Genomic DNA, 22,219 nt, shown 5'->3' on the forward strand with positions numbered 1-22,219 from the left:
GCTAACCTTGATAAAAGTAATAATGAAATTAACATCAATTTTGCAAAAATTTTTCTGGGTTCACTAATGTCCTTGAGGAAAGGAAATCGGCCATTCTTACTCGGTCTCTCCTACATGTAGCTCTGTTGCTCTCAAAGGTGGTTAGTGATGGACAGTGGATGCAAATCATAATGCCCACAGCCAATAAAGCATAAAAGAGTTTATGATTAAAGCAATGTTTCTGTTGAGAATAGACTCTGATACGCCAGAAGAAAGTGGAGAAGTTAAGAACGACTATATTATAAAGATGAATTATAATCTACCAGACTGAGAAAGAAAGTCGCTGCTTTATTAACTGGGCTAAGAATTTCTCCAGTTGCTTGAAGGTCTCCTGTTTGATCCAAGTGATGGGTGAATGGGACTTGGTGCAGGTCAGGATATAGGCAGTGGCGTTTTGGATGAGCTCCAGTTTATAAAGGCTGGAAGATACAAGGCCAGCCAAGAGTAAACTGCAGTTTTCAAATCTGGAGGAAAGAAAAGCAAGGATTAGGATCTCAGCAGCGCATGAACAGGGATGGTGGTAGAGTTGGGTCATGTGGAGATGGAGGCAGACTATGTGGGTCCAAGTACATGTTCACTGGTCAACCAAAGTAACATTCCAATCTTTGTCCAAGAAATCTCAGGGAAGATAGCAAGACATAAGGACACCATTTTCACTCGGATAATTTCTCATGTTGCAGTGTAAATTAAGTAGAATATGTATAACCCATATAGCGTGATCACTGTTTAACTGTTGGGCAATGCCTCAGCTGTTCTCCTGCCAATGTACACATCAGATTGCTGACAAGGACAGTCTGTTTTTGAGTTTTGCAGGCAAGTCCAGGAACTGGTAAGGCACTGACAAAAAGTTAATTCCAGCTGCAAATGTTTCATCCTACCAGACTCAAAATGTTCATTCTGTTTCTCTCTCCACAGATACTGCCAGACCTGCTGAGCTTCTCCAGCACATTCTGTTTTTGTTGCAAATGTTTCATCACTGGTAAAATAAGTGAGTTTTATAACCGAGGTGGAGCAGCAGAGGTGTTTCAAGAAAAATACAAAGACTATAAGAAATAGGAACATGAGTAAGCTGTTTGAGGCTGGAGCCTGCTCCACTAATCAATAGGATCCTGGCTGATCCAACGCCAGTCCTCACATCCACTTTCTTGCCATAATCTTCAATTTCCCTACTGATCAAAAATCTATCTAGCTATTTCAGCCTCAGATATAAACAAAGACTCTGCCCCCACAGCTCTCTGTGGCAAGGAGTTCCAAAGACTCACAATCCTCTGACAGAAGAAAATCCTCCATAAATTGTCACCCCTTATTCTGAGACTATGATGCCTGGTTCTAGAGTCTCCCATGAGGAGAAACATACTTTCAGCATTTACCCTGTCAAACCCCTTAAGAATCAGATATGGCATGAAAATGGAGGCCCTTGTTACCAAGAATCTGGGCGAGAGGGCACACAGGTCAATGATCATCTCAAACAGTTTGTTCATTCACTCCAGGAGAGATTCCCTGCTGCAGTTCACAAGGGTCACCCACTTCAACACTTCTCACCTAAAACATGCCCTCCTCGGGGAGTCTAAACAGGTCTGGAATCCACATCTTGCTTTTTGATGCCAGATCTGACCGACAGGATCTCCCTGATGTTGATTGCTCTACGTGCCGTCACTGTGTAGTACAGGCTGGTGTTCCTCTGGTTGTTTCGTTTTTGTCTCCATTTCCTGTAAGTGCAAGAAACTGTGAATAATTCATGTATCCAACACTTGTCTTCAGCACTTGCTGTGAAACTGTGCAATTCTGCAAAGAGTAATCTGTAATATTTTGGGGTGGTATGTGTGGGGACTTGTTTCAAATTATCCAAAACTCTGGTGTCCAGATCCTCACTCACACCAAGCCCTGACCAGCTATTTCCCCTGTGTTCATTAGCTCCCAGTCTGGAAGCATCTCAGTTTTATAATTCCCACCTCTGCTTTGAAGTGCCTCTGTGACTTCACACCTATCTATCTCTGTAATCTCCTCCAGACCTACAATCCTCTGTGTTCCTCCATTTCTGGTCTCTTAAGCAAGCCAGCATTTCAGTCATTCCAACTGTTGATGATTGTGCCTTGAGCTGCCCTGAGCTCTGAACTCTGAAATTGCCCTCCTAAACGTATCCAGCTCTCAATCGTATTTCCTGTTCCGCCTTTAAGATGTTCCCCGTTGTAAGGCATCTGGATGGGTACATGAATAGGAATAGTTTAGAGGGATATGGGCCAAATGCTGGTGAATGGGATTAGATTTATTTAGGATATCTGGTCAGCAAAGACGAGTTGGACCAAAGGGTCTGTTTCTGCACTGTACAGCTCTGTGACTCTATAAACATTATCGTCGATACACTTTTGCTTGGCTGCCCTATTGTAACTCAATGTCAAAATTCCCTTGATAATGTTTCTGTGAAGCTCCTTGGGACCTGTAGCTCTGTTACAGGTGCTATTTAATCCAATGTTTCTCCACCATGGTGAAACATCCCGGTGACACTCTGTGATGCCTGGATATACCACTAGAGCCTCAGTCAGAGGGTTGTGTGTTCAATTCCCACACTGTGGACTTCAGCACAAAATCCAGGCCGACAATTACAGTGCTTGGGGATTTGTTGGCATTGTGGTCTAGTACCCCATTGCCCTGGGGACGTGAATTCAAGTCATAAGAACATAAGAACTAGGAGCAGGAGTAGGCCGTCTGGCCCTTCGAGCCTGCTCCGCCATTCAATAAGATCATGGCTGATCCTTTCGTGGACTCAGATCCACTTACCCGCGTTCTCACCGTATCCCTTAATTCCTTTATTGTTCAAAAAAAATCTACCTTTTTTTTAAAAACATTTACTGAAGTAGCGTCAACTACTTCACTGGGCAAGGAATTCCATAGATTAACAACCCTCTGGGTGAAGAAATTCCTTCTCAGTTCAGTCCTAAATCTGCTCCCTCTAATCTTGAGGCTATGCCCTCTTGTCCTAGCTTCACCTGCCAGTGGAAACATCCTCTCTACTTCTATCTTATCTATTCCCTTCATAATTTTATATGTTTCTATAAGATCCCCCCTCAATCTTCTGAATTCCAATGAATATAATCCCAATCTACTCAGTCTCTCCTCATAAGCCAACCCCCTCAACTCCGGAATCAACCTAGTGAACCTCCTTTGCACCCCCTCCAGTGCCAGTACATTCTTTCTCAAGTAAGGAGACCAAAACTGCACACAGTACTCCAGGTGTGGCCTCACCAGCACCTTGTACAGCTGCAACATAACCTCTCTGCTTCTTATTTCAATCCCTTTAGCAATGAAGGACAAAATTCCATTTGCCTTCCTAATTACTTGTACCTGCAGACCTACCTTCTGTGATTCATGCACAAGGACACCCAGGTCCCTCTGCATAGCAGCATGCTGCAACTTTTTACCATTCAAGTAATAATCCTTTTTACTATTACTCCTACCAAAATGTATGACTTCACATTTATTTACATTGTATTCCATCTGCCAGACCTTTGCCCACTCACTCAATGTATCTACGTTCCTCTGCAAAGTTTCACAGTCCTCTGCACACTTTGCTTTGCCACTCATCTTAGTGTCATCTGCAAACTTTGACACCCTACACATGGTCCCCAGCTCCAAGTCATCTATATAAATTGTAAATAATTGCGGTCCCAACACCGATCCCTGAGGCACACCACTAGTCACTGACTGCCAGCTAGAATAGCACTCACTTATCCCCACTCTTTGCTTCGCAAAGTCCAACCATGACATCTGATGGCTTTTGAATTCAGTCAATAAAATCTGTAATCATAAAACCAAGTTCAGTCATGGTGACTACAAAACCATTGCCGGGTGTCATTTGTTCCAGTAATGTCCCTTAAAGAAGGAAATCTGCTGTCTTTATTTGGCCTGGCCTACATGTAACTCCAGACCATTGTGGCTGACTCTGCTGTCTTTATTTGGCCTGGTCTACATGTAACTCCAGACCATTGTGGCTGACTCTGCTGAAACGGCAATTACAAGCCACTCAGTTCAAGAGCAATTAGCAATGGTCAACAAATGTGATACCCACATCTCATGGAAGGATAAAATAAAACTATTGGAATTGCCCCCTTTCAGATGAAACATTAAATCAAGGCCCTATCTGCCCTGGCAAATGGATGTGAAGGATCACATGGCTAATTCGGAGACCATCAGTAGAGTTCTCCCAGTGCCCTGACTGACGGGAATCCCTCATCCAACACAATAAGATGGATTATGTAGAGCTGTATTTAACTGTTGCTTGTGGAAGTTTGCTGTGCACGTATTTACTGTGTAGAGATTGGAATGACGTCAGCTAGGTGAATATCATTGAATCGGAGTTCTCTGCTTGGGGCTGTTAACCTGGTCCAATCAGGGAGCACTAACTGACAGATATAAATGGGAGTGTCAGGGATTCTGTTCACTCTAGGAGCTGGCTCAGTGCTAGCTGGGTCAGTGTCATGTGCTATGCACGTGTAAACAAAGGCTGACTGATGACGGGGTACTGGCCTTTGTGGAGTTATTTCATACTGCATTTCCCACGGTTCAAAAGGTTCCTAATTGGCTGTAAAGCACTTTGGGATATCCTGAAGTTGCGAAAGAGGGTAAATAAATGCAAGGTCTTTTCTGTCCGGTCTAACACACGCGACAATGTCTTGCTGAACAATGGGATATGCTGCTGATTTTTTTCTCTTCATCGCTCATCAGGACACAACATAAGAATCCCAAATTTCAAAAGGAGCAACAATTTACATGGCATGAGAACAGAGTGTTGATTGGTTGGCATTTCGACTCTAATTGGTTGCAAGGCTACCATGGATTATGCAATGGAGAACTATTGTTCCCCCAAGCCTTTGTTTAATCCAACAACAAAAAAATTAAAATATTCAAATCCTGTACTACCATACATCAATGAACAGAAACATTGGTGTTACGGAGAAGTGTCTGAGAACGAACACATATTCTCAGTTTCAGACAAGGTGAAAGAGGCTGAAGATTCATAGAGGGTTCAATGCAGGTCATGTGCTGTGTCTTAGGATGTATGATGAAAACACGTCAATAGAATATTTACCAGCAAAGGCAAACTAAGACCTCTTGCTTCTGTCCTGCTCCCTTCCTCCCTATCCAAGTCCAGCCATGCTCATCCATTTTATAGGCAGGTCATGTTGGCAGTTAACCCAGGAATACTAACCTGCAGTAGAAGTGTGCTACACCGAGTGCTATAGAGAATACAATAATCAAGGCCACCACAATAACAACGATCAATGACGGACTTATAGTCCTACGTGATTGACGGCTTGGTAGCAGGAACTCTTCACATCGGCTTCCTTGGAAACTGTTATCGCACCTAGGGAAGATATTACTCTGAATTAGCCCATACAACAGAACAAGAGGCTGAGTGTGGATCACTTTATGGTTACTGTAATTTTCATGTATCAGCTAACACCAGTTAATCATCTGTATACATTGTGTGAGTTGAGCTCAGAGCTGAAAGGTTCATGAAGAAACATGCGAACTGGACCTGTCACTTAGCCTCTCCCTCCTGTTGGGAACATAGGAGCAAGAGGAGGCCATTTGGCCCTTTGATCTGCTATGCAATTCAATATGATTATGGCTGCCTGATTTGGTCTCAACTCCATTTTCCTATTAACTCTAGACTGCTTTGTCCATCAAAAATCTATCTAACACAGCATGGAATAAATCCAATGACACCTACTCCATGGTTTCCATAGACAGTCTCTGCAAGAAAATATTTTTCACCATTCCCATCTTAAATGTGAGACCCTCTCATCTTAGAGTGTCCCCTTGTTCGAGTCTCTCCCACAAGAGGAAACAGTTTTCCAGTCTTGACCCCTGTCATGTCCCCTCAGGATCTCATACATTGCAATAAGATCTTCTCTCATTCTTGTCAACTCCAACCTCCAAAACATTTTTTCTTTAAGCAGCCCCTTCATCCTCAGAATTAATGAAGTGAACTGCATCTGAACAGCTTCCAGTGAAATTGTACCCTTTTACAAATAAAATCATACAAAAGAATGCATTTTGAGCATAGCGAACTGTTTCTTAACTCCACTTAACAACTCCGAATTCCAAGGTGAGATGGTAGTGTAGTGGTAGTGTTGCTGGTCCAATAATCTAAATGCTGTGGGGGACAAGGGTTCAAATCCCATCGTGGTAGCTGGTGGGTTTTGAATTCTGTAAACAAATGTTGAATATAAAGCTATGACCACATTGATATAAAAGCCTAACTGGTATCTGTAGTCAGTGAAACCTGCAGGTTTGGCCATTATGTGACTCCAGGTTACCAGTAATGTGGTTGACTCTTAACTGCCTTCTAGAAATGGCTGAGTAAGTCACTATATTAAGGCTGGATCTTGCCAGTAATGCCTATATCCCATCAAAGAATCGAGCAGCTAGAAAGAATCCATCAATCTCAGTTCTGAATTTTCAACTGACCCTCCAGTCCCAACAATATATGTATGACAAGACAAAGCTTAACTTGATGCCAACTCCTGATCTTTGACATTCCAAAACCTTTCTATCATCTCACAAGGCACAAGTCAGGAGTGTGAAGCAATACTCCCTACTTTACTGGGTGAGTGCAACTCCAGTAACACAAATGCACCTCAGCACCATTCAGATTAAAGCAGTCAGCTTGTTCAAGACCACATTTATAGTCACAGTTATAGATTCATAGAGTCATACAGCATGTAAATAGACCCTTCGGTCCAACCAGTCCATGCCAAACATAATCCCAAACTAAACTAGTCTCACCTGCCTGCATTTGGTCCATATCCCTCCAAACATTTTTTATTCACATGCTTATCTAAATGTCTTTTAAAAATTGTAATTGCACTCACATCCACCACTTCCTCTGGAAGTTCATCCAACAAATAAACCACTCTCTGTCCAAAAAAATTGCCCCCATGTCTTTTTTTTAATCTTTCTCCTCTCACCTTAAAAATATGCCACTACTCTTGAAATTCCCCAACCTGAAGAAAAAAAACACCTACCGTTCACCTTATCTATACCTCTCATGATTTAATAAACCTCTATAAGGTCACCCCTTAACCTCCTACACTCTTGTGAAAAAAGTCCCAGCCTATCCAGTCTCTCCTTATAAGTCAAACCCTCCATTCCCGGCAACATCCTCGTAAATCTCTTCTGAACCCTTTTCAGCTTAATAATATCCTTCCCATAGCAGGGCAACCAGAACTGAACATAGGGTATTCCAGAAGATACCTCACCAATGTCTTTACAAGCTCAACTTAATGTCCCAACTCTTAAACATTCACTCCCTGTGCCTCCAGCACACAGTGGCAGCAGTGTGTACCATCTACAAGTTGCACTTCAGCACCTCATCGAGCTTCTGTCAAAGCATGTTGCAAACTGATGACATCTATCTCCTAGAAGGACAAGGGCAGCAGAGGCACGGGAACACCATTGCTTGCAACGCCCACTTCAACCCACCTTCTATTCCAAGAATATGTCACTGTTCCTTCACTGTCACTGAGTCAAAGGCTGGGAACTCTTTTTTTCTAACAGCATTGTGGGTGTGTGTACACCATATGGTACAGCAGCAGTTCGAGAAAATAGCTCACCACCATTTTCTCAAGGGGAATTGTTGGGATGGGTACTAATTGCTGGCTTAGCTCATGGAACAGATAGAATGTTCTTATACAGGGCATTGGCGATGCCACACCTGGAATATTCTGTGCAGTTTTGGTCTCCTTATCTGAGGACGAATATTTTTGCTTCAGAAGGAGCGCAGCAAAGGTTTACCAGACTGATTTCTGGGATGGCAGGACTGACATACAAAGAGAGATTGAGTTGGTTAGATATATATTCACTAGAGTTTATAAGAATGAGGGTGGATCTCATAGAAACCTATAAAATTCCGACAAGACTAGGCAAGTTAGGTACAGGAAGGATTTCGCCATAGTGGGGAGAACCAGGGGGTCATAGTTTAAGGATAAGGGGGTAATCCTTTTAGGGCTGAGATGATGGGAAATTTCTTCACCCAGAGAGTGGTGAACCTGTGGAATTCACTTCCACAGAAAGCGGTTGAGGGCAAAACACTATGTGTTTTCAAGAAGGAGGTATCTGTAGCTCTTGTTCCTAAAGGGATCAAGGAACATGGAAGACAGTGGGATTAGGGTATTGATCCCAATGATCAGCCTTGATTGTAATGAATAATGGAGGAGGATCGAGGGGTCAAACAACCTACTCTTGCTCCAGTCTTCGATGTTTTTATGTGAGGCCATTCGAATTCAGTCCCTTACAATGAACAGGACAGGTTCTCATCACACAAGTCAGAGTTCAATTTGCATTTCCTACAGAGGGACCTCCTACTGCACCCTCAATCTGTATGGAGCACCATGTCCACTCTATGTAATGTAATGATTTTGTTGGGGTCTCGTTCTGATTGATTACAGACTGAGGGCTACATTTGACTTACCAGCAGAATGGATAGGACGTTCTTAGAATGTAACAGGTGCCTCCATTAAGACAGTAGGAACTGTAGGTGTTTGGACAGAGCTGACCATGTGCTAACAGAAAAGATAAGAGTCATAGGTAAGGATTAACATGGCAAAATTGTCTTTAAAAAAACCACAGAGTGAGCAAAATGTTTATCTTATATTGCTGTTGTACTTGCTATTCCATTACAGCTCAAGTACAGAATGATTGAGCTGTCCTAAAATTGCTTCTGTACATATTGCATGTTTAATACAAATTCCAAGAAACTATGCCAACTCTCGGTATTTGTCCTGCTGAATCCAGTTCTCTTAGCCAGCAGCAGAAATATAGAAAACAGGACAGAGACACCAAACTTGGGGAGTCTGGATTTGAACAGTAGGCTAGACAGCAGTCTCCTTGTGTATAATTGAAACAACTTGCAACCTTTATTAATTATTGGTCAGACCTTAACTGGTTTATTGTGTTCAATTAAGGGGAGACAGTGATGTAATGGTAAAATCACCAGACTAGTAATCCAAAGCCTTCAGGCTAATGTTCTGGAGGCTGTGGGTTCAAATCCAGCCATAGTAGCAACTTGAATCCTTTTTTTTGGAAAAAGCAATATCTAGAATACAGAGCTAGTCAAATGGTGACCAAATAACTACTGTTTTTATTATTAAAAACCCATCTGGTTCACTAATGGCTTTTAGAGAAGGAAATGTGCCATCCTGACTTAATCTGGCCTACATGTGACTCCAGACACACAGCAATGAAGTCGACTCTGAACTACCCTTTGAAATAGTACCAGTGAGCCACTCAAGGGACAAGGAACTAATGTTGCCAGTGACATCCACATCCCATGGAAGAATAATGGAGGAAAGTTCTGAAACCTACACAGTCCAAAACCACAAAGAGGGTTTCCTAGAAAGGCCCTGGTGATCAGGACTCCAATTATGGGGAGATAAATCAGGCTTATTGTCCTTGAAGAAGAAAAGGTGAAGGAGACGTTTATTCGAGCCGTTCAAAAGCTTTGATAATTGAGAGGGAGAATTTGTTTCCATTGGCAGGACAGTCGATAGCTGGAGTACAGAGATTTAAGATAAAACAGGCAAAAGAAGCAACAAAGAAATGAATGTTTCCTGTCACACAATGGATTGTCGGACTCAAAAGTGACACTGATCTAAAGCAGGAGATATTAAGAAAGCTTGCTATATGCTTGATCAAAGGGATGTTTTCTTAATAAAGGATTTGTATTTTTCACAGCACCTTTCATAACTCCACAATGATTCAAAACTTGTTAAGTAAGATAATGAGAATCTATATTTCTAACAATACAATGACATTTGTACTGCAGCACTGTACTATAGTGTGTAAGTAAAAGAACTTATTAGAATTCCTAAGTGTCAGACCACGGTCACTCTAGTTAAGACACAGATCTTCAGACAGCACATTGACACTGAAGACAGTGCAGTTCCCAGGACTCCAGAGTCTTGAATCTCATGGTAGCCAGCCCACAAGAGCTAATGGGGCAGGGGTTCAGCTAGACAGATTGACATAGAGTCAAAACTGTGCGGACAATATAACCATTGGTGGCAGCAGGACAAACCATTTGACAGCCAAGTTAGTACTTTTGAAGTGTAATTGTTCTTGTAATGTGGGGGACAGTGGACAAGGAGACGCAAAAAGACTTACAGTTTATACAGGTGAAGACACAGGTAACCAGGGTGCAGTGAAGAAAGGGTACGAGAGGTTAGAGTTGGAGAACCTCAATGTTGGAATGTTGCAGAAATGGGTGAGGCCGTGGACGGATTTGAAGATGAAGACATTGGATTTGGAGTTGTAGATATTCAGTGATTAGGAGCAAATGAAGATCCTTGCACATGGTGGTGAATGGGACATTGTGAGTTAAGAGGAAGGCAGTAGAGCCTGGGACAAGTAGGCAGTTGTAGAGAGCGGAAGATAGGAGGTTGGCCAAGAGAGAACCAGGACAGTCAAGGTATTATATCAGCCATGGACAAAGTGTCCTATAATTAAACCTGCCACCTCCATCTCTTGATTTCATCTTGATTTCCCAAAGATAAATTGGGCCCAGTCCTTACGATCTGTTAAGGAATTATGGATGGCACTGGAGAAAAAGTGCCAGGAAAACTAAAGACCTATACGATCCCTGGACCTGATGGGATACATCCTAGGATGTTAAAGGAAGTAGCTACAAAGATAGTGGATTCACTGATAGTAATCTTCCAGGTATTCTTAGATTCTGGAAAGACCCCAGAAGATGGGCAAAGCTGCCAATGTAATACCTTTATTTAGAAAAGAAAGGAGTCAAGAAACAGGTAACTATAAATCAGTGGGAGGCAATGACCTAGTAGTATTATTGCTGGACTATTAATCCAGAAAGCGAAATAATGTTCCAGGGGCCTGGGGTTTGAATCCCACCATGGCAGATGGTGGAATTTGGATTCAATATTAAAAAAACTGGAATTAATCCTTAGACTCTGGAATTAAGAGTTCAATGATGACCATGAATTCATCGCCAATTGTTGGGAAAAACCCATTTGATTCACTAATGCCCTTCAGGGTAGGAAAATGCCATCCTCCCCTGGTCTGGCCTACATGTGACTCCAGACCCACAGCAATGTGGTTGACTCTTAGCTGTCTTCTGGGCAATTAGGGATGGGCAATAAATGTGATGCCTTCATCCCGTGAATGAATGAATAAAGAAGTCAGTTAGCTTAACTTCTATTGTTGAGAAAAATGTTGGAGTTCATTATAAAGATGCAATAACAGAGCATTTAGAAAAACCTAATATGATCAAGCAGTTTCAATATGGCTTCATGAAGGAGAAATCATGCTTTGACAAATTTACTAGAATTCTTTGAGGAGGTTTCAAGCAGGATAGAAAAGGGGAAGCATGGATATAATATATTTGGATTTTCAGAAATCATTTGGTAAGGTACTACACATTAGGCTAATTAATAAGGTAAAAGCCAATGATGTTGGACGTAGTTATATTAACATGGGTAGAGAATTGTTGAACTAAAAGAAGACAGAGTTGAGATAAGGTGGTGCATTTTCAGAATGGCAACCAGTACTGGTCGTATGCCACAGGGATCAGGGCTGGGACCTTAATTATTTACAATATAATGTTGACTTTTATGAGGAAAGTGAATGTACTGTAGCCATGTTTGTTAATGATATGAAAATATTTGGGAAGGCCAGTGGTGAGGAACGTACAAAGAAAATGCAGAGGGATATAGACTTGTTCAGTGAATGGGCAAAAACTTGGCAGATGGAATATAATGTGGGGAAATGTAAGGCTATGCACTTTGGCAGGAAGACTAGCAGAACTGAATTTTATTTAAATGGAGAAGGCCGACGGAAAACTATGGAACAGAGGGATTTGGGAGTCCCTGTCCGCAAATTGCAAAAAGCTCACATCTAGGTTCACTGGGTAATAGGAAAGGGGATGTTGTACTTCATTTCAAAGGAAATGGAATATAAAAGTAGGGAGAATTTGGTAAAACTATAAAAGGCACTGGTCAGACAACAGCTGGAATATTGTGAACTGTTTTGGGCCCCATATCTAAGGAAAGGTATATAGGCATTGGAGGCATACAGAAGGTTTATTAGGCTGATACCAGGTATGGGAGGATTATCTTATGAGGAGAGGTTAGGTAGACTGGGCCTGTACTTATTGGAATATAGAAGAATGAAAGATATTGAAACATACAAGATTCTAAGGGGACTTAACAGGGTAGATGTCGAAAGTTTGTTTCCCCTCGTGGGAGAGTAGGACCAGAGGGAATCATCTCAGAATAAGGGATTGCACATTTAAGACAAAAGCAAGGAGGAATTTCTTGTCTCAGAAGGTTGTGCGGCTGTAGTCTCAATTAACTCAGTTGGCCACAGAGCTAGTTAATAATGTCAATGGCATGGGTTCAGTTCCCACATAGGCTGAAATTACCATGAAGGACTCTCCTTCCAAACCTCTCCCTTTGCCTGGTGACCCTCAGGTTAGCCCACCACCAATTGTCTCTCTCTCTCTTTAATGAAAGAGCAGCCCTATAAACTATGGCGACTTCTCCTTTGAATCTGTGCAATCGTTTACCATAGATGCTGGGTCATTAAGTATATTCAAGGTTGAGATGGATTTTTAATCAGAAAGGGAGTCAAGGGGAACGAGGAAAAGGCAGGAAAGTGGAGTTGAGAATAATCAGATCAGACACAATCTCATTGAATGGTGGAGCAGACTCAATGGGCTTAAAGGCCCACTTCTGCTTTTGCCAACTTAATCTCACTGGTGACAGAATGTTCGACTGCCAAAGAGGAGAGCTAAAAACACACGATGTCAAGGATCTGAAATGTCAAATGTTGACACTTACTATCCAGATTCAATCTGGTTGTCAAAGCAACCGTGATTATTTCACATAAATATTACACCGTCACTGGTAACAAATTTCCAAAGAGGGAATCTGAGGAATGCATTACCAGCCGGTCCTGTGAGTGCAGACGTTCTCTCGTCATGAGCTGGGCAGGCTCCTGACTGGGGCAGGGATGGCATCAAATGGTGGGTATGTGGATTGACAGATACTGTACACATGGTCACGTGAGCTACTGAGGGAGTGGGAGAGGAATTCTCCAGATTAAGCAAGGATTGTCACAAGGTCTCCTCGTGAAAGAAGCTGCACAACCTCAGCTTTTCGCCTTGTTAGCACACTGTAAGGTTTGCTCAGGATGACTGACATAAGACAGAATCATCTGACCAACGCTATGAATGATCTGTGAATGCTTGACACTGACAATGGGTGTGAATGTGAGGTAGTTTCCACAACTCAGCACTGACATTCCTCACCATACGATCACTCAGAACCTGTCAAATTGGAAAGAGTGAGAGGAGTATAAAGGGGCCAAAGATTACTTTTCAGCTAAAGAAGAAACACTTGCATTTATATTGCATTGTTTCTCAACTTCAGAGGCGGCGCTGTGAATTTACACACATCACAAGCGGAAAATAAGATTAATTACTAATTAATTGGTGAAGGCGTTTAGGAGCAGAGTAGACTATTTGATCCCCTCAAGCCTGCTCCACCATTCAGTAAAATCAACTGATTGTAGCCTCAATGGCACATTCCTGCTCACCCCCATTATCCTTTGACTTCCTTGTTAGTCATGTATCTATCTATCTTGAAAATAGCCAGTGACACTGCCTCTCTGGAGAAGGGAATTCCACGCACTCATGGTCCTCTGAGAGAGAAACCTTCTCTTCATGGCCATCTCAAATGGAAGGAACAGGAGGGAATGTCTACTCAGAATCCTGGAAAAGCTCCTGTTCACATTCAACAAGCGTCACAGGATCCATTACATCCACTCTTGCAATCAGACATGTCTCATCTGAAATGAGGCACCTTTGTCAATACAGGGCTTCTGCAGTGTGACACTAACACATCAGGCTAAGTAATGTGCACAAATTCCAGTGATGGGTATCCATTAGGCTCTCCATTCTGCCCACAGGTCCAAGATGACACTATTTATAACATTCTTACATTCTCCAGTTCTTATCCTCAGGGATGGCTATTTGATGGCTATCACAGACCATAATCACAGGAATCAAAATAAGAAAGACACGCATTTATATAGCACCTTTCCCAATCTGTGGACATCCCAAAGTGCTTTACAGCAAATGAGGTACTTTTGAAATACCGTTTCAAATGGAGAAAATGTAGTGCCAATTTGCGCACAGTGAACTCCCAACAGGCAGCACTGCCTAGTCGTGCTCCAATCTGCTATGTTTCTACGATGAGAAAGTCTGTTTCTTAGCTACATGGGATAACTATTGACCAGGGGTGGAGGTGGGGGTTGGGAAGTGGGGTGAATGCTGCTCCTTTAGAGTTACTGTCTTGTTCAAATGATGGTGGGTTTGAAATGTTTGAAATGTGATTATGGTCGGATGGACTGTTTGGACCGAAGGGTCTATTTCTGTGCTGTATGACTCTATGACTCTATGAATAATTGAATTGTCAGCAGGGGATGAAGACTTGGTGCAAAGGTGACAGGAAGCACAGACTTACTCATCCCCCAGCATCTGTTACTGTAAGCATGCCTGTGGATAGAATTTGGAACAAGTGGCTTGTAGTTTGCCCTACTGAGGGGGCAAAATTTGTGGCATAGTGACAATGTTACCAGCCTGGCTAAATTAGATGTCTATAATAATTGTCTGGAGACATCAGTTCGAATCCCATCACAGAATAAATCTGGAATATAATGACAGTCTCAGTGATGATAACCATGAATTTTATCACTGACTATTGTAATAACTCAGCTGGTTCACTAATGTCCTTTAGAACACAGAACTGTACAGCACAGGAACGATGTTGTGCCGAACATGACGCCAAATTAAACTAATCCCTTCTTCCTGCTCTTGGTCCATATCCCTCCGTTCCTTGCATACTCGTGTGCTTATCTAAAAGTCCCTTAAACGCCCCTATCATATTTGCCTCCACCACCACCCCTGGCAATGCGTTCCAGCCTCCTACCACTCTCTGTAAAAAAAACTTCCCCTTTGCATCCCCTTTGAACTTCCCCCTCTCACCTTAAATACATGCCCCCTAGTATTAGACATTTCAACTCTAGGAAAGTGATTCTGACTGTCAACCCTACCTATGCATCTCATAACTTAATAGACTTCTATCAAGTCTCACCTCAGCCTCTGCTGCTCCAGTGAAAACAACCTGTGTTTTTGTAGCCTCTCCATATAGCTCAAGGCTTATAGTTTCTTTTTGGAAGGAAATCTGCTACCCTTACCTGGTCTGTCCTGCATGTGACTCCAAACCCACAGCAATATGGTTAACTCTAAAGTACCCTCGACAAACACCTAACAAGCCACTCAGTTCAAGGGCAGTTAGGGACAGACAAAAACTGCAGGCCTTGCCTGTGATGCTCACGTGCTATGAAACAATCATTTTTAAAACAGCCGACCAATATTTAAAAGCAAAACACTGCAGATGCTGGAAATCTGAAACAAACCCAATAGGTCTGGCAGCATCCGCGGAGAGAGAAACAGAGTTAACGTTTCGAGTTCGGTATGACTCTTCTTCAGATCTCAATACCACTACCAAATCAAGCAGCAACATTTGCCGTTTAGGCTCAGGGTAAGTGATTGGTATCTCAGACAAGTTATCACAGGAGATTATTCCCTAGGAGTCAACACATTCTGGGAAGAAAGGAAAGGGAAATGTTTGAAAAAAAAGTTGAATATTGAATGCAAGTCAAAAGAATATTGTGCAAGTCCAATATAAAGCAGTTCAATTTATCACAGATATAATTACCAATATTTTCTAATTGACAACATTATTACTTGACTTGAATCCAGACCTCCTGACTCAGAGGTAGGGGCACTACTATGACACTGCACAAGCCCTGCGGATTTAATTATGGTGCAAGAATCTATGTTTCCTGTCTTCCTTGTCCGTTTTAACCCCACCCGATACCTAGTATCCCTACAGTGTGGAAGCAGGCCATTTGGCCCATCAAGTCCACACTAACCCTCCAAAGAGCATCCTATCCAGTCCCACTTCCCCCCTACCCACCCACCCACCCTCCCTACAACCCTGTATTTCCCTTGGCTAATCCATCTAGCCTGCACATCCCTGGACACTATGGGCAATTTAGCATGGCCAATCCACCTAACCTGCACATCTTTGGATTGTGGGAGGAAGCTGGGGCACCTGGAAGTACCCCACACAGACACAGGGATAATGTGCGAACTCCACACACACAGTCACCCAAGGCTGGAATTGAACCCAGGTCTTGGCACTGTGAGGCAGTGGTGCTAGCCGCAGAGCCACAGTGCCAGCCCTTCTTGCAGTATAACAAATGTATAGTACTTGTGAGCAACATCATCTAATAACATGGCCAAGATTCTGAATCCCAGTGGGGTTTAGAATGTTTTTGTTCCCCTTTCAGTGTGATGCACATCACATCCTATTAATCCCGATTCCATTTCTTACCTGGTGTTGCCATGTCCCAGTGCTCCTTGTGACCCCTGTTAATCCTCCTACAAAAGACAGAAAGATCAGTTCAGGTGGTGGCATGGTCTCACATGGCATCACTAGCATTTTATCACACTGCGGCGGTAAAATCAGTCACAGCTATAATCAGTGATGCTCGGGGTAACACTTCGTTGAGAGTCTACAGCAAAAATGGAATCTACCGAGGGCATACAACAACAACTTGCATACATGTTACATCTTTAGAATAGTAGAACTTCTTAAGAGCCGGGCAAATTTTGACACCAAACCACTTTGGGAAATTTTAGAATGGGTTACCAGATCTTGGTTTAAGATATAGGTTTTGAAGTGACTTAAAGAAGAAGGAAAAAAATTGGGGAGGAAATTTAGGGTCTCCAGGCAGCTGAAGGAATGGATGCCAATGATGGAGCAATAGAAATTGGAAGATGCTCAAGAGTTGGAGGAATTGGAGGAGATCAACAGTCTTGTAGGGTTGGAGGAGACTGTGGAGGTAGGGAGAGGTGAGACCCATGGAGCAGCACATCTCTGCTAAATTCTGAAATTGGGCTGATTGGCCAGTGTGTGGTTCAGAATAGCATCAACTGTGCTGGTTCAATTCCTATTCTAGCCAAGCATGACTTACCATCTGACTCTGATTATTGAAAACAACAGCAAACAATCACTGAGAAGTTACTACCAAGATACCAGCTCAGGGTGAAGCTTTAAGAGTTTAGGTAAAGAGCCAAGGGCCTGCCTCAAGTGACGTTTATCAGGAGTCAGACCAATTAGAAGCAGGAAAGCCCCAGCTGGTTTATTTCCCCGTCTTCTTACCAGATAAGAGAAAGAAAGTCTTGCATTTATATAGCACCTCTCACAGCCTCAGGACGTCCCAAACCTCTTGGTGGTTAACAAATTACTTTGTCACAAAGAAGACATGACAGACAATTTACACACATCAAAAGGTGCCACAAATAGCAAAGCGACAATAATGAGATAATATGCTTTTGTTATATTGGGTGAGGGTTAAACATGAGCCAGGACACAAAAATAAACAGCCTTCTCTAATTTCTTTGTTGAGAGGAAAGTTTCCATTTGAAAGGTAACAACAGCTCTGCACTTGCTCAGAATGGTGGTGAGTTGTCAGTCTACATTTCTATGCTCAAGTCTCTGGAACAGGATTTGCGAGTATGATCCCCTGACCCAGAAACAAGAGTGTTAAGAACTGAGTTACAGCTGTCAACTAAATTTGGACAAATTGAGAGTTAAACCAGAGATTCTGGTTTAGAGTCATACAGCCATGGAGCTTTACCGCGTGGAAACAGAGCCTTTGGTCCAACTTGTCTATGCTGACCAGACACCCTAAATTAATCTATTCCCATTTGTCCATATCCTTCTAAATCTTTCCTATTCATGTACCCATCCAGATGCCTTTTAAATGCTGTAATTGTACCAGCCTCCAACACTTCCTCTGGCAGCTCATTCCATACATGCACCACCCTATGTGTGAAAATGTTGCCCCTTATATCCCTATTAAATCTTTCCCCTCTCACCTTAAACTTACAACCGCTAGTTTTGGACTCCCCTACCTTGTGGAAAAGACCTTGACTATTCACCCTGTTCATGATCCTCATGATTTTATAAACTTCTATAAGGTCATCCCTCAGCCTCTGATGTTCCAGCCTATTCAGCCTCTCCCTATACTCAAACCCTCCAACACAGGCAACATCCTTGAAAATCTTTTGTGAACCCTTTCAGTTTTGTGGAGGCTTTTCGCCCTTGAGGTTCCATGTTGCAGTCAACGGCTTTCTCATTCAGTTATGGCTCAGTGTTGGTGCCTCTGACTCAGAAGGTTGTGCGTCTAAAGTCCCACTCCTGGACTTTAGCATGAAAATCTTGCTTGGTACTTCCAACACAGTACTGCAGAAATACTGCTCTGTCAGAGATGCCACCCTATGGATTGAATATTAAACCAAGGCTCTGCATTTCCTCTGAGGGGGAAAATAAAAGTTCCTATCATGCAATTTCAAAGATAAACGGGATAAATCTGTTACCGATATTTTTCCATCAGTAAATAAAATAAAAAACTAATAAAATAAAATAAAACCAAATCATTTTCTCATCGCACGCACTAACTAGTCATACATTGGCATATCTCAATGAAAACAACATTGATATAAAGGTGATTTCCATTGCCTTTTAATGGGAGTTTGTTGTGTGCAAATTGACTGCCACATTTCCTACATTACAACAGCGTGTGCACTCAAAATTGGCTGTAAAATGCATTTTATAAATGCAAGATTATTTTTTTTCGATGTGAACCGGCTGTCAGAAAGAGGGTACACACCTCACAAGCATCATTTGTCACACTGAGATGAGGTTGCTCCTTTCACAGCAATAGAAATCAACACACAGCCACCTTTACATAAGTTGAACCTTCTGAAGACTGGCCAAACCCAAAACGAAATATTCCATACTTACTTCCAATGCAGTCCACAGTTGGTTATTGCTCCTCTACAGATACTTTGACATCTGCCCAATTTATATTCAGTCCTTGGTCGGTCACTGCCGGCGGGGAGTGTGCTGGGTGTGAAATCTGTTCCGATTCCCCTGAGGCAATTATAATGAAAGAATCTGTCGATTTTGGAACAGTGACTGTGTGTAGCAAAGGGTTTTGTTTTCCTTCACTCACAGGATGCGAGTGTCACAGGCTGGGCTAGTTCTTGTTGCCCATCCCTAATTGCCCGTGAGTAGGGGGTGAAGTGCTCAAAATAACAAGCATATGGGCTCTTCAGTGCAGGGCAACTCAACACCGAGCTCTGTAAACAACACTTGAACAATATCGTTTGACTGACTTTTGCTAGATCAAAGTCACATGCTCAGTCTGGGTGGACTGAAAATCTTCGTTGATGTCTCTTCTACTTCCTTGTTCCTGCATTTTCTGGCTTGGCTGATGGCCCAGTGTGATCAAATCTCTCAAATTTCTTTCCTTATCTGTGATCTCTATTTTGACGAATGAGCAGGGAGGCTACGGCCGAATTTGCGAAATTTTAAGACAAAAGGACGCGGAGTGGCAGAATGTGAACAGAACTTTCCCATCGAAGACTTTTACCCGAGGCAGTAGTGATTTGGAAACCACCTTTTACAACAGCTACATGGTCCTTTCATCACGACATGCCCATGTATAACTAGTCGGTACATGTAACAACACCCTATGTTCAACAGGTTTGCATAAAAACCGCAGTTGCACAAAATTATTTCACTTCTCAAAGTTAGCATGTAAGATTTCTAAGCACCAGGCCAAGGCCAATTTGCCCCAAAATATACAGTCCTTCCGTATTTTTCTGATTCAATTACCAATAATTTCTACTCTCTTAGAAATGTTTCTAACATCACATTGTTCGTCTTCACTTAAATAATTTTCCCTGGTAACTTATTCTACAATTATAGATGCAACAAATGGAAAATGCTGGAAGTTAATCGCTACTTGTGTTATTCCATTCACACGCAATAAAATATTCCACACTACACATAATACCCTCCCCACCTAGACGCATTGCTCCCCTACCTGACACAATACACCCGTCCACACTTTACACAATATCTCACATCCCACTCGCAATGACTCACACCCAATACCTCACATAATAGTAATGTTACTACAGCAATAATTCAGAGGTTAATATTCAGGGACCATGGGTTCAAATCCCACCAGCACCTGCTGAAATTCAAATTCAATTAACAGAGCAAAACAAAATCTGGAATCAAATGCCAATCAAGTCATGGTGACTATTACATCTATTGCCAACTGTTGTTTGACCCATGTGTCTCACTAATGTCGTTAGGGAGGGAAATCTGCCATCTTTACCTGGTCTGGTGTACAAGTGACTCCAAACTCACATCAAATGAGAACCGAAAGAACTGCAGATGCTGTAAATCCGAGACAAAAACAGAAATTGCTGGAAAAGCTCAGCAGGTCTGGCAGCATCTGTGGAGAGAAAATCGGAGTTAACGTTTCGGGTCGAGTGACCCTTCCTCAGCAAATGAAGTTGACTCATAACTACCCTCTGAAATGGCCGAGTGAGCACTCAGTTCAAGAGTAGTCAGGCCTGGAGAATGAATGCTGGCCTGACCAGTGATGCCCACATCCCACAAAAGAATGAAAACAAAACCTGTATGCCTTTTCTTCACGGTTTGCTAAATGCATTTGGTGATTTTGTTTTTTTACTTGTTTACCTCAATGCTGTTTTTGAGACCTTGCAATGTGCAGACGGACTGCAGTGTTTTGTACAATAACAACTGCAAAACTAATGCATTGGGATGCCTTGAATTCACGCAAGGTACTTTGTCAATACAAGTCTTCTGTTTTCTGATATGGTTCACTTTGGCCAGGCTTCCAGGGACGTGGCTGAACATCTTCCCTGCCGGCTCAATAGCAGCTTTTCTTTATACTATGTTAAAGGTGTTATATAGATGCAAATTGTTGTTGTGTTTAGCGTATATAATGCAGGGCCGTCAGCTACTCTGTATTTTGATAAGCCATTAAAGGGCATTTTTAATCTGATTTTGGTGAGTCGGAATAGATAGTTTTGCTGTTGAATCTGTTTTGCCTTGTCTGTTCATTAGTGATTTTACCAAAACTAGACTCAATGAACGAACAAGAGCAGCCAAGTGCCCAGACAGGATTGAAAAGAGCAAGATTGGAACCAATGTTGATCATCGGATTGGATGGGTCATTGTAGTTCATGATCACATAGTCTGTGTAGTGCAGTGGTAGGAGTTGGTCTGTGTTGATGTACAGAGTCTCATGATGTTACACAGAGACCCTGAGTGTAAACCTGAAGGACCTTCCACTGGCAAACCCTTGTATTTTCCCTTCCCCAGCATTATCAATGGAAAAGCCAATCTTAGACAATGGTACATTTCCTGGACATCCAGTTACTGTTTCAGAGATAGTAGGAACTGCAGATGCTGAAGAATCTGAGATAACAAGGTGTAGAGCTGGATGAACACAGCAGGCCAAGCAGCATCAGAGGAGCAGGAAAGCTGACGTTTCAGGCCTAGGCTGTGTTCATTCAGCTCTACACCTTGTTATCTCATCCAGTTACTGTGTTGGGAAACTGCGTAAATGTAACTGAGCTCCTCTGATATAAAAGTCCAATCATGTTTTGTTTGAAGTTAAGCAGAAACAACAATGAAAAGGAAGGAAATAGACCTTGCATTTATGTAGTGCCCTTGGATGTCCTTAAGTGGTACACAGCCAGTTGTTCCTTTTGAATTCTAGTAACGCAGGAAACAAAGCAGCCAACTTGCACACAAGAATCTAATGTTAGACATTATGTTCTGACTTTCGCATATGCCTTGCATGTTTCTGATAAGCAGATAATATGTTTGTAATATTTGAATCTACAGTCACATGTAACAATCTCCTTACACAAATTAGTGAACTCTATCCAAAAGTGTGCAGGTTAGGTGAATTCAGCAGGCCAAGCAGCATCATAGGAGCAGAGAGGCTGACGTTTCGGGCCTAGACCCTTCACCAGAAAAGGGGGAGTGGAAGGGGGTTCTGAAATAAATAGGGAGAGAGTGGGAGGCGGATAGAAGAGGGATAGAGGAGAGGATAGGTGGAGAGGAAACAAACAGGTCGAAGAGGCGGGGATGGAGCCAGTAAAGGTGAGTGTAGGTAGGGAGTTAGGAAGGGG

At 42.4% G+C, this 22,219-nt stretch overlaps 1 protein-coding gene across 2 annotated transcripts in view; it reads right to left on the reverse strand.

Annotated features, from left to right (window-relative positions):
• Positions 1-204: 204 nt before the first annotated feature.
• LOC125487101 (pro-neuregulin-4, membrane-bound isoform-like) overlaps positions 205-22,219 on the reverse strand; it is a 31,172-nt gene continuing 9,157 nt past the window's right edge. Inside the window, exons 1-6 of one of the 2 annotated variants that reach the window (XM_048617157.1) lie at positions 18,999-19,400; positions 16,521-16,567; positions 8,513-8,603; positions 5,246-5,401; positions 1,582-1,748; positions 212-503 (exon numbers count right to left, since the gene is read on the reverse strand). In XM_048617157.1, coding sequence (XP_048473114.1) covers positions 1,607-1,748; positions 5,246-5,401; positions 8,513-8,603; positions 16,521-16,533 — 402 coding nt within the window. In that variant the 5' untranslated portion in view covers positions 16,534-16,567; positions 18,999-19,400 and the 3' untranslated portion in view covers positions 212-503; positions 1,582-1,606. Of the gene's footprint in view, positions 504-1,581; positions 1,749-5,245; positions 5,402-8,512; positions 8,604-16,520; positions 16,568-18,998; positions 19,401-22,219 lie in introns of those variants that run through there. The other variant, XM_048617156.1, reaches the window with a different exon arrangement.

This window comes from Rhincodon typus, chromosome 36, assembly GCF_021869965.1.
Source record: "Rhincodon typus isolate 14 chromosome 36, sRhiTyp1.1, whole genome shotgun sequence".
Lineage (NCBI taxonomy): Eukaryota > Metazoa > Chordata > Chondrichthyes > Orectolobiformes > Rhincodontidae > Rhincodon > Rhincodon typus.